This window comes from Zosterops lateralis, assembly GCF_965231275.1.
Source record: "Zosterops lateralis genome assembly, chromosome: 1".
NCBI classification, from domain to species: domain Eukaryota; kingdom Metazoa; phylum Chordata; class Aves; order Passeriformes; family Zosteropidae; genus Zosterops; species Zosterops lateralis.
Genome location: NC_139762.1, coordinates 52,640,333 through 52,652,928, shown reverse-complemented (window position 1 = coordinate 52,652,928; position 12,596 = coordinate 52,640,333). Strand labels below are relative to the sequence as shown.

The 12,596-nt window shown below is 39.4% G+C and overlaps 1 protein-coding gene across 4 annotated transcripts in view; it reads right to left on the bottom strand.

Moving 5' to 3' along the window:
* TPK1 (thiamin pyrophosphokinase 1) overlaps positions 1–12,596 on the bottom strand; it is a 301,853-nt gene that overhangs the window by 282,585 nt on the left and 6,672 nt on the right. For 2 of the 4 annotated variants that reach the window (XM_083859785.1, XM_083859786.1), the window contains exon 1: positions 9,161–9,335. The exons of the other annotated variants lie outside the window; for them this stretch is intronic. In XM_083859785.1, the coding sequence (XP_083715911.1) occupies positions 9,161–9,320 (160 nt within the window). In that variant the 5' untranslated portion in view covers positions 9,321–9,335. Of the gene's footprint in view, positions 1–9,160; positions 9,336–12,596 lie in introns of those variants that run through there. 4 annotated transcript variants of the gene reach the window in all.

Here is a 12,596-nt window from a genome sequence, read left to right as displayed (position 1 = left end):
GGCACAGCACTCAAGGTGTGGCCTAATGTTTTATAAAATATAATTGCTTAATAATGACTTGTTGAACAGTGCGTTCTCAAGAGAAAAGGAATAAGCATCTTCCCAGTAATTATATTTTTAATTCCAACTAGCCAGGCTATACACTTACTCTGTATTTACAATGACCACGTCTGCAAAGACTAATCTCAGCCCTCAGAAGTGCGACAGTTACCTTGCTAATCTGAATCACATAAAATCACATACAAATCACTACTAAACCGTAGTGGCAGAAGCACAATGTACAGAGGAATCTCCAGACCATCTGGTGCTACAAGCATTGACCATATTTGTTGAATCACATGCACTCTGAGAATTGCAAGGCATAGAACTCAGTTCCATGGACCTCCTGATCTCCAGAAAGTGAGACGCAGAAAGCAGGGAGTCAGTTGCTCAAATCTTAAAGTTTTCTAGTGACAAGCTGTGTATGTGAACACTTACCAAAATTTCTGTCCATCATTCAAATAGGGGCCAAAATGAGACCTTTTATGATTTCTCTTCTGATTTTGATTATATGAATGCTAGAATTAGAAAATTAAAGACTTGCCTCTCATCTCTCCAGTCCCAGGAAAGGACTGTCTCCAAGAAAATGCTGAATAGATATCTAGAAGGTACGATTTTCAACCAACTTAATTATATTTGTACAAAAAGCTGCATGGATACTCTTGTTTCTGCTCCCACTAATTTTACTTTTTTTTTAGTTCTTTTTCTTAGGGCCATATTTAAGGTGAATAGAGGAAGCTGCCTTCACATCACAAAATAGAGTCCATAAAGGGATTTGTAAACGTTTACTTATCCAGTGGGTCTTATGCTTTTTAATAAACTTTCTCATGTTAACAATATCAAACTGACACTTCTCTCCAAATTCCCCAAACAAATTTAAAAGCAAGGTGCACTCTTTCCTTGCCAGCACAATCAGATACTCTACTGACTGAGTGATGCCACTTCTAGACAACACCATTTTTATTCCTAGTATGCTCTTAAGGGATTCCCCAGAGAAACTTACTTATTTCTAGCAAACTACAGGAGCACATAGCTGGAATTTTAGAAATATTTCTTAAGAACCCACCCAGAGAGAAAAGATTTGAAAGACAGTACGCATTTCACGATGACCTGGCAACACCACAGTAACTCACTTACCAAGAAGGTGAATACAGATGTGCATAATAGGTGCACCCTAGGGTATCTAAGCAGGAAAGATCCTTTTACATACAATCATGGTTGAAAACAGACATACATTTCATACTTCTAAAAGGATTTGATAAAATCATAGCTATAGAATAAAAAAATAGGTTAGACAAGGCAGTGGAGGGATTATCAAGTTTCCAACAAATGAAACAGAGCTTTGTGATTTAGTTAAATCCTATGGACCACTGGGAGGTAAAATAATGACCATTTTCATTGAATGCTTTAGTTAAGTTATATGTGGACACATCAGCTAAGCAAGCACTGAAGTGGCAATGTCTACTTTCAAGTTCTTTGACTTTGTTTTCAAGAAAAATCAAATGCCATCTATCACATGGGACAGAGTTAGACTGAAAGGTGACATTAAGCAGGCTGTATGCTCACTGGACCCCATTCACAATCTCAAAAGAAGCCGGATGCATTTGGTAAAAAACGATTGACATTTATGTTTTTCTCAGTAGGCCTAATTAGGTCTGACATACATCCATTCACACTCAAATAGGCAGAGAAACCTTCAAGGTTATTTTCCAATTATTTCTACCTACAGTGCCTCATTCTGAAAGGACTGGGAATCTGAACCTTCAAAGGAGGCTACAGGTGCTGTTCCTGCATCCTCTCTCAGCAACTGAATGCTTAATAAGAAAAGTACTCATTATTTAAAACTCGTGACTTTCAAAAAAAGATTTCTAATCTCAGCATCTTTGATCCCATTTTTACTTCTGATTGACAGAATTTTTCATCACACAAATGGTATAAGTACTGTTCTAATATTGTAAAAGCATTTTAAATGCCCAAAAAGTCAGGTCTGTTCATAACACTATTATTAATGTAGTAACATAAATATCCATTTAAACAGCATAAAAGGTGCTAAAGGATGGTAAAATAAATTTTCACACATGAAAGAATCAGATAAAACAGCTTCCCCTAAAAGGTTATGAAATATTAAAGTTAAGATAAAGGTCACTTGAAAAGACACATCACATTTAGCACTTGTCATGGGCTGATGGTAGAATCCCCAAACCGAATTAATCTCTTCTCTTTGCTTTTCTTAAAAAAGCAGAGCTTGCTCTAGGTTTGTATAAATGTTGCTATGAAATGTCAGAGGCCCATGAGGAGTCAGCTGCATTTCTACAATGGTCAGATTATCTCTGAAATGACCGAATTCTTAATTTAGTTCCTAAATACCATAATATTCTGAATGATCTTTCCTAAAAATACCTTTTCATGTGATTTTATCACAGATTTTGTAATCTGCTGTATCATGAACTGAAAACAGTAGTCAAATCAACAATGTGATTAATAGATCACAGAAAAACAAGCAAAAAAATCCTTTTGGTAGGACCTACATATTTTTTTACACCACATCTGTTCAATTGTATTTGCTTTGTTTCTGATGATGGCATTCAAACTGCCAGAAGCAGAGCCTATAATCTAAGAAATAGCAATGACATCCTTTTTGCAAGGATTCAAGGAATGTTCTTTAGGTTCTAAGCAAACAGTATTATCTTTAAACCCAGAAGTGATATGAACATTAAAAGAAAGAAAATAAAGTGCCCTTACTATTGGCTAAACTTCAGAACTTTTAAACCTAGTATTTCAGAAAGTATAATTGCCTGCAATTTGTTGATGAGGAACTAAGGCAAAACAAGGTTAAAAGCTTTCCCAATATTATGCAGCATAGGACTCTGGAAAGAAACCTATGTACGTTCAGGTTCGTGATAACTGGAAATGAAAAAAATGACAAAAAGCAACTGTTGGTGCAGCACAAAAAAGCCTTTTCCAGGGACAATTGCATAAAAGTGGAATAACCAGCAATATTAATGTTTAAGGCAAAAAATAAATTTCACAGCTATGAAGAAAAAAGTGACAACTTTGTACTTAATAGCTAAGAAACAATGAACTCAAATGAACATCTGTAGTGTCAGAATCAACCCTCCCTAACACATACAAAATGTTGTAAAGCACTAGGATGTCAAAAGCTAAAATGAATTATCAGGTTTATAGAACAACAGACAGTGTTTTAGCTATCTTTTGAATTTCTATATACATGTAATGATCTGCAAAATATCTCTTTAGTACCTATGCTATTTTAGCTGCCTTTTTTTTTTTTTTTTTTTTTTTTTGACTGTCAATGCTGTATAAGCTGTACCTCTGCACAGGCTCTGGGTACCTCCATATTGAGTAGACTCCATGAAGTGCCAGGCTCAGAGACAGGGAGGCTGCTCTCTGCAAGATGAAACTTTAAAGTGTTCAAGGCAGGAAGAGCATTTTGTCATCTACCTCCTCTACCACAGATGTCCTGTGAGGACTTGAGGGTGTGAAAAAATAGAGCAATAATACACTTAAAGTTTACCCTTCTAGTTAAAAGTTCTCTCTTCTAAACTTCAGAAGTATTAGGTGCATATAGATGCTTTCTTGATAGAGACTTTTCTGTATTACATTCTGAGAAGCTTACTGTGCCTGCCCCTGTAACATACCCTAGGTATCTCATACTGTTCCCCATCATCTATTTCTGGAATTCCAATATCATCATTTTAGGATTTGGAGGCAATGTGAGCACATATCAATACTTAAACACATTCCATTCACATTTCACTCTCACAAGAGATTGGCTATTTGCTTCTAACATCTAAGGAAGCCCACAGCATGAATGACAAGATGTCAGGAATAATCAGGAAAACTAGCTTTATGCCCCTAAAGAGTAAAACGTCAGGCAGAGTGTTGTCTTTTCTTAATAAAAAGAATGGCTTTTGCCACCTATCAAGTAAATCCAAATCATCATATCATTAGAGATGACTTGTATTTATTCTTGCATCTTGCTTCATTTCTTCCCTCAGTTTTATGACATTACCTTCTGTGCATCTACGACACGGCCTCCTATGAGAGCACAGCAGAAAAACCAGCACTACTACTACCCCTATTTCCTTCCCTAGGGAAATCAACCATAGCTTTTGCTACTCCAGATTATCCAGCAGCTTAGGATACAACAGTCCAGGAAATTGTCTTCCCCAACCTCCTGCTCTCCCCTTGTGATCTCTAAGCATTTAATTTCTATGAAGCACTTGTTATGAATTACCAAGCACTGTCATTTCACACACCTATCCAGGGCTACCAAAACAAATTAAAGACAGAGGGTTAAGCACAAATCACAATGTGAGCAAAGCACACATCTCTTGATGTGAAGTATCAATGAAAACATTTCAGTACTGCTGCAGGTTAGTAGCTCAAACTTTCTGTATTAGCAACTAAAAATCGCAACAAAAAAAAATTCCACCAAAACCCCTAGCTGTACAGTAAGAATATAGCTTGTTTCAAAGCCCCAGTTTGTGTGCCAAGAATGTGTTGTGGAGCCAGTGGTTTGTTGCACACCACCCCTCAAATGCTGACATGTTTTGACAATGCTGCCACCAATTCTGATTTTTAAAACTGAAGAGAGAGTAGATGTTCACCTCAGCCATCTGCCAATGCAGCAGATGAACATGATGTAGACATTCCATAACTGATGTACCTCAACTCAACAGAAATCCTGTGATTTGAGACACACTTTCTCACTGGAGATAATGACTATAGAAATTACAGTGACAGCAGAATTTTTCTCTAGAGTGATATGCATGAAAACTAAATGTATTAACTCTTTCACTTTAAAGGGGATTAAACTATAGAAAAACTCTTTGCCGATGCAGTCTCTTGATGATTTTTACCCTCAGAAACACATAACTGGAGCTTTTGAAAAAAAAATTAGGAGCTATTATCTGAAAGAAGCTTTCTTTTTGAAAATTTATAGTCCCTTCTGGACATCAAGAGAAAGCATATTCCTAGAAAATAACATCACAGTCATAGAAGACACTTGTGTTTCTCATCAATATGAAAGCCCATCTGTAAATATGAGAATACAAGAATTTGTAAATGTTCTGTGTTTTTTTCAAGGTAAATCTCTCTGAAACCTCTACAAATTCAAGTGCCAATTATCAGCAGTATGGAAACAGATAAATGAAATCAGAGAGGCAGATCTCACCATCTGGAAAACTCACAGCAATTGCTACACACAGTTTTCACTCCTTATTTCAGAACTTACGGAGCTTCACTCCTCATACCTCTTTTCACATATTTGTGAACTTTTGACATCAGCTGTGATTTAGCTAAAAAAAAATATTGTTACTGTACTGCAGAAGAAAGCATCATTAATTTACAGTATGAAAACTACAGACCACAAGAACAAATCCTAGTGGTCTGAATAGCCCAGATGAAGCCAGTCTGATTACCTGAGTGAGAATGTGTGCAGAAATGGCCTGTCCTCCCTCCAGAGACCAATATGCACACAGGAAACTACTTCTGCCTCTACAGATATGATTCTTAAATTCCCATCTCAATCTTCTACAGCTCTGAACATTGAAGTTTTGTACATTTGGTCTATTCTTCTGCCCCTATGTAGAATCAATTCTCTGATCCGATTCCACTTCATTCTTCTTCATGTACCCCTGAAAAAGAAAAGGCTCCTAGCAACAGGGAGTACATCTTCTCAAATAATGTATTCTGGTGCTTCCTCCGGCTACTTACATGTTTTTCCCCAAATATGTAACTCAAGCTATAGTTGAAATTCATTTCTTACCCAACTGCAACATAATTGGTGCATATTTCACCCGTCTGTTATATATGCTCTTGGGGAGACTATGAATAGGACAATTCTGTACAGATACACTCTGAGCTGTAAAGGTTCTTGCACTGAATAGAACAGCAGGATCTCTTTCCTAAATTCTCCCCTTTTCATGGCTCCTTCTCTCAAGAAAAGTAACAAAATTTCTTCTACCTAGTATCTGTATCATAAGATGTGCATCTTCCATATGTATATGCTCCTTGGGGAAAAGAAGAAAAGCAAAGACTAAACAGATTACAAAACTAGAAGTTTATAAACTCTCACAAAATATTACTCTCTCTTCCTGTGTATTAACTTTAGATTTCCTCTTTACTGTTCTAATTTACATTATATGTGCTGTATAACTACACTGGTTTAGAGTTCAGCCCCTTTGTTAATATTCTGAGGCCTTACATTTATTCAGTTCCAACTCCGCTCTCAAAGGAAACTGGCTATTTATTTCAGCAAATGTATTCAAGAAATGTAAATCTGGACAAGAAACAGAATAGTTGTGCATAACGTTATATAAGTTTAGCATAACTATTCATTTCATTGTCTAAATACAAGCTTTTTTTTTTTTCCCTCCTTGTGGGATTCACAGTTATAATACTTATAGATAAATAAGAATAGATTCTATGGAAATAATTTCAAAGCTTTTGATAGCTCACAGTAACCAACAGTAAATTCAGCACAGTGTGTAGTAAAATCTTACTGCAGTAACTTCTTTTTGCTACCTAGGCACAATAACAAAATACTATAGAGTTTTTGTTTTGGTTTGGTTTTTTTCAATTTTAAGAACACATCTTACTCAAGACATAAGGAAGACATACCACCCTCTAAATTCCTGAATCACATCGCAAGAGCTCTGAAATCTGCTCCTTTTCCCAACACCTCCTTTGTTTCACATGACTAGCCACTTAATACTCCATGCTGAAGGATACACCCATCCCCAGATATACCCATTCCTTTCTTTCCTCACAAGTCTGTCCATTCTGCTTAAAGAGAAAGGAAAAGAAGTCTCTCCTTGGGCAGGCCAAGTGTTTCAAATTTATAGACTAAGAGGCCAGAAAGGATCAGTGTGACAATCTAGTTTAGCCTTTTGTATAAAGGATCGCATGAAACTCATCCTTGTTTCGAGCTGCAACTGACTTAGGCAGATTCTACATCAGTGTTTCTCTAGGTAGAGTATTCAAATGGTTGGTTATTTATTCCCTTGTTAAAGATCAGTAGGATCTGATTCAGGTAGGAATTTGTTCGGCTCATACATCCAACCTCTGCCTCTTATAAATACCTTTGTCTGCCTGACAAAATACAGCTACTGCAATACCCCTGCAGATAACAGATTACACTGTGTGTTACCTAAAGAGCATTCCTCCTTAAATGCACCCCTGGAACAGCTCTAACACCACCTCACTGGAGCTGGCTGACACAAAGCTTTTGGCAACAAGTCTGCTATCCAACATCTGTTGCGACCCCCTTGGAAGCATCCCTCTCCCACACCATATGGCCATCGCCACCAAGCGGCACCACAAGGCCACAACCCAGCTCTCATCACTGCCTGTCCTCTCTGGGGACTCCAGACACTGCTGGATAATTTCACACACTCTTCACACTTCATCAGCACGGAAGACAGCCCGCTGCAGTGAAAGGAGACACGTCGAGCACATCCATGTTGCAACACACACTGTCCATGTTGCTGTCAGAAAACTCTTCTCATGGAGTACACGTTAAAGGAAGGGATTTTTTTTTTGTCTAGCCCTGCAGTTGTTCCTCCCAAGTGGCAACTGCTTTCTGTGTAATTGGGCACACACTTGGTGAGATGAATAAGTCTCACCAAAGAAATTGTGGTTGTCTGATGTTTCATGCTGTTCAGTATTCTATGTTGTTGTGTTCCAAGTTGTCAGCCCAGTGTTCCATGTTAACAGTTAAGTGTTCCCTGTATCCCCCTGTTCTAATTCCATTTCTGTCAGGTCACGGTCGAGCCCTGCTGCTCCCCAAAATGGGGACTGCAGGTATACGCAAATCAGCCGCCGACAGAACACCATCCTGACAGAAAAACGCCGACACGCGACGAGCCGAAGCTTGAAATTAAGAACCAGAAAGGACGTATTACAGTCATGAGAGAGGGGCATCATTCTGCAGCTTCGCCCTTCTCGCCATGACCAGCATGAGACTGGCCCAGAGTGACACCCCTGGACTTTCAAGCCAACTGTGACTCCAGGTATTCCCATGAGGACGGAAATCTTGGATCAGCCTGCATTGCACTCCAGCGGGAAGAGTTGCACACCTCCTCCTCCTCCGAGTCGCTTCAGGGAGCAGCGGCAGCATGCGTGCAACCCATCAGGCCCCCACCCTACACTGATTTTAATAAAGGCTTAAAAAGGAGGAAAATCTCCTGCCCTGTTTTTATCACTTGCAGCTTTGTCAACACAAGTATGGCAGCTGTGGGTGCGAGGAGAACAAATAAAAGACAAACATGGTCACAGAAACATAGCAAAAGCATTACACAGCAAATCAAACTTCCTACTGACTTAAAGAGCTTTGTTGGCACAAAAATTTTACTTATTTTATGACAGGATAGCAGACCAAGAGAAAGTAAGAAATTCTTCCACAGGGTCAAGTGACAAAAACTATGGATCAGATAAATAAGCAGCAGCATTTCTACTGACCAGTACATAAGAACAGTAGTGTAAACAGAGGCACAAGGAACCAAAAGATTGAGTTTCCAAGGAAAAATCCTACCAACACACCAGTTCAAGGAAGAACATCTGGTAGCAGTGATTTTATTTCCCACAGCTACAAAATGACCATTTAAATCCTCTGTTCATAGTTACCAAAGTCATTAGAAAGGCTCAAAGCCCATGCATACAGTACGAAATGTCACTCCCACAGTGGATTCTGTGCAAAGAAAGCAAAGCTAATATGAAAGCACTCTTGATAACAGCAGGAACACGTCAGCACCTCAGGAAGACAGAACTGAAGATAACACCAATCTACAGTGGAAGTTATTTCACAGAATCAATAGAAGGGTTGAGGATGGAAGGACTTCAAAGATCACCTAGCTCCAAGCCCCCTGAAATGGGCAGGGACAGATTCCATAGACCAGGTTACTCAGAGCCTCATCCAACCTAGCCATGAACACTTCCAGGGCTGGGAAATCCACAACTTCTCTGGGCATCTTATTCCAGCGCCTCACCACTGTCACAGTCAAGAGTTTCCTCCTCAAGCCGCATCTAAACTCACCCTATTTCACTTTAAACTCATTCTCCCTTGTCCTATTACACGTCCTTCGAAAAAGTCCCTCACCAGCTCTCTTGTAGGGCCCCCCTGAAGTACTGGAAGGCTTAGAGGTTTCTCTGAGATCCTTCTCTGCTCCAGGCTGAACAACCCCATCTCTCTCAGCCTGTTTCCATAGGAGAGGTGTTCCAGCCCCTTGATCATCTTTGCAGCCCTCCAGCAGATCCATGTCCTTAGTCTGGGGTCACCAGAGCTGGACATTGTACTCAAGAGGGGTCTCATGACAGTAGAGTCATTAGGTCAGTTTGAGGCAAAGTCTTGTGGCCGTACCTTTCAAGAACACTGCTGAGCAAAGTCCAGAGCGCCAAACATTAACTTTAAAACTTTCCTCAGTATTGTCCCCTCTTCTTCTTTCTTTCTGTGTTTTTTTTTTTTTAAGCAGAAATCAAGCTCTTTAGGAAATTTGAAAAGCTAATTTTCTGTTTGTAGCAGGAAATGGCAATATGGAGACAAACACTTCCCTATCGGAGCTTAATCACCTCCATCGTGCCCACGTTGACTAATTATGAAATTAGATGATCACACATTGCCCATGAGCTATTTTTGTTGCATCTGCAGCAGCTAAGACACTGCACCACTTCTTCCAGCAGTCCAAGTGTCGAAGCAGCAGATATTTAGCTGCTTGACTCTCAAGATGCCCTTTAAAATGTTTTGTCTTTTGAATTCTCAGTATGGCAAAACACTGCTTAGATGCTTATTAAACATATCTGTAAACTGAACAAGGAAACGGCTCTATATGAGGATGCAGGCTATACTCACAAGGCTGTGCTTTACCCTCTACAGCTTACAGAACACTAATTCCCAGAAATGAAAGTGTTGCCTGACTCAAAGTATCTGCATTAGAGGCTGTCGGTTACACTTAAAGCAGACAGAGATCTTGATGCCTTATAAGCATTACTGATACACAGGTTAAACTCCCTGGTATAAACCTCACTTCAGCCTCCAGGATTTTCCCATACATAACTCTCATCAAGAGTGCAAAGTCTCAAAATGGAGCATTATGCTATTGACACATGTCAATCCCACGAATGCTTTGAATGACTTGTGATTTAAGTGACATCATCCACTGAACAACTGCCCAGGTGTAGTTTCACACCAAGAGCCTTTTAACTCATCCTGAAAAACTAGACCTTTAGCCTTAGCCCTGCTCTAAGGGTCAGTGCTTCTCTTGCCACACTTAAATTAGCTGTAAGTATAAAAGTAAATAAATCTCACACAAGGATTTCATTCACATACCAGTGCCCTTCTGTGACAAAAGCTGAATCACAGAATTGTTAAGGCTGGAATGGATCTCTGGAGATAATTTAGGCCAACCCTCTTGCCAAGGGAAGGTCACCTAGCGCAGATTACACAGGAAGTCATCCAGGTGTATTTTGAATGCCTCCAGAGGGGAGACTCCATAACCTCTTTGGGCAGCCTGTTCCAGTTTTCTGCCACCCTCAAAGTAAAGAAGTTATTTCTTATGTTGAGCTGATACTATTTGTGCTTTAGTTTATGGCCATTGCTCCTCGTTCTGTAGCTGAGGGCCACTGAAAAGAGTCTGGCCTCATTCTCCTGGCACTTGCCTTTGAGATATTTATATGCATTAATAAGATCCCCTCTTAGTTTCTTCTCCAACTGAAACAGGCCCAGCTCTCACAGTCTCTCCTCCTAAGAAACATTCCAGACCCCTGATCATCTTTCACTGGACAAGCAGTTCCATGTTTTTCCTGTACTGTGGATCCCAGAACAGGACATAGCACTCCAGATGTGGCATCACTGGGGCTGAGTACAGGGACAGGATCAGCTCCCTTGACGTGCTGGGCATATCCTTCCTATGCACCCCACAATATCATTGGCTTTCCTGGACACAAGGGCACTGCTGGCTCATGGTCAACCTGTCAGTCACCAAGACTCCCAGGTCCTTCTCAGCAAAGCTGCTCTCCAGTAGGTCAGTTCCCAACCCGTACTGGTGACTGAGTTCTCTTCTTTCATTTATCCTTATACAGAATGCATAACTGTGAATTGTGTCTGTGGGGAAAAAAGAGGAAAAAGAAAAAGAAGAAAGAATGTCTTTCCTGACACACTTTGCTGTGTCTGCACCAAGAAAGTCCACAGACACCCTTACTGACACTGTCATTGAAGTCAAAGCTTTTCTAGTCTAGTCCCCAGTGCTTTGTAACATCAACATATTTTCCTTCTGCAGTACAGCCAACCTCCTTCTGTCAGACACATAGACAATTTTTACCACCAAAGACACTGAACATTTTGGCCAAAAAACTGTACATATAAATAACTTCTTAACTACTCACTTATTGCTATGTTGTCCAGTGTAAGTGTTGACCAGATAATTCAGGGTAAAGGATAGACCAGAAAAAAGAGCTACAGTAAGAGAAAACAAGAAATAAAACAAACAGAACCCACCCCACCAGTCACAAGTAGAGAATAAATAGATAAGTTTTGAGGGTACAGGTTCTGCTCCTGCTGAAGTCACTGGTCAGCTTCCTATTTATTCCAAGTGGCCTGATAAACACATGCATCCCTCCAGTTTCTGTCCTGCCACAGAGGAAGTCTGGCAGACAATCCATCAACATAAGAATCAGCATCACCACTGTGAAAATTCAACTGCCATTCAAAATAAAATTCAAAGCTAGGAAATTACAGGAAAAGCCTTCCAGCAGCTTCAACTGCTATTGGATATACAGCAATAGATTTAATTTAAAACAATCCAAAAGCTACTAAGTGTGCTCTCTATGTAGAATTTAACTAACAGAACATTCCTGTAAAACTTTAAATTCTCAATTCTCTTTTTAATTTTGCAAAGGCAGTACTACACAAACACTGTTAATCATATTCCTCATGTTTAAGGTCAGAGCTGAATGGAACGGAGAACTTGTTTCCATAAACTCATGTCTAATTCACCACAGCTATATTTTACAGAAAAATGTAAGGCAAAAATCTGAAGAACTGGTTATATTTCAGCTATACTCTGGTCAAAGGGACAACTGATAGTCAGTTTTTTTCCATCTTGAAATTATTTGGCTATAGATCAGATTAATTAACCTTGCTGGACACATTGCAAATCCCCCTCTCTGTGCAGAAATCAGAGATAGGAAATGTTCTACACTGTACCAAAAAGCAGTTGTATACATCTGAGTTCTCTCCTGTTGATTTACTACATTTCATACTGGATAAGATCTACTACTGAGTTGCTGGGATTTCTATTTGTTTGTGGGTTGGTTCTGCAGTTTGTTGGTTTATTTGATAATCTGGCATTTATCTTTTGTTTTATTGGAGGGCAGAGGGAGAGAAGCCTCTCCCCTCCTTTTATCCACATTTTTCAACAACGGTACTTTGAGACTGGCATGGTTATTTTTATGTCACACAGGAAAAAAAAAAAAACAACAACAACAAAACCACCAAAACCCGGTGCATTTCTAACTAATTTTCCTGGACAAAGTTAACA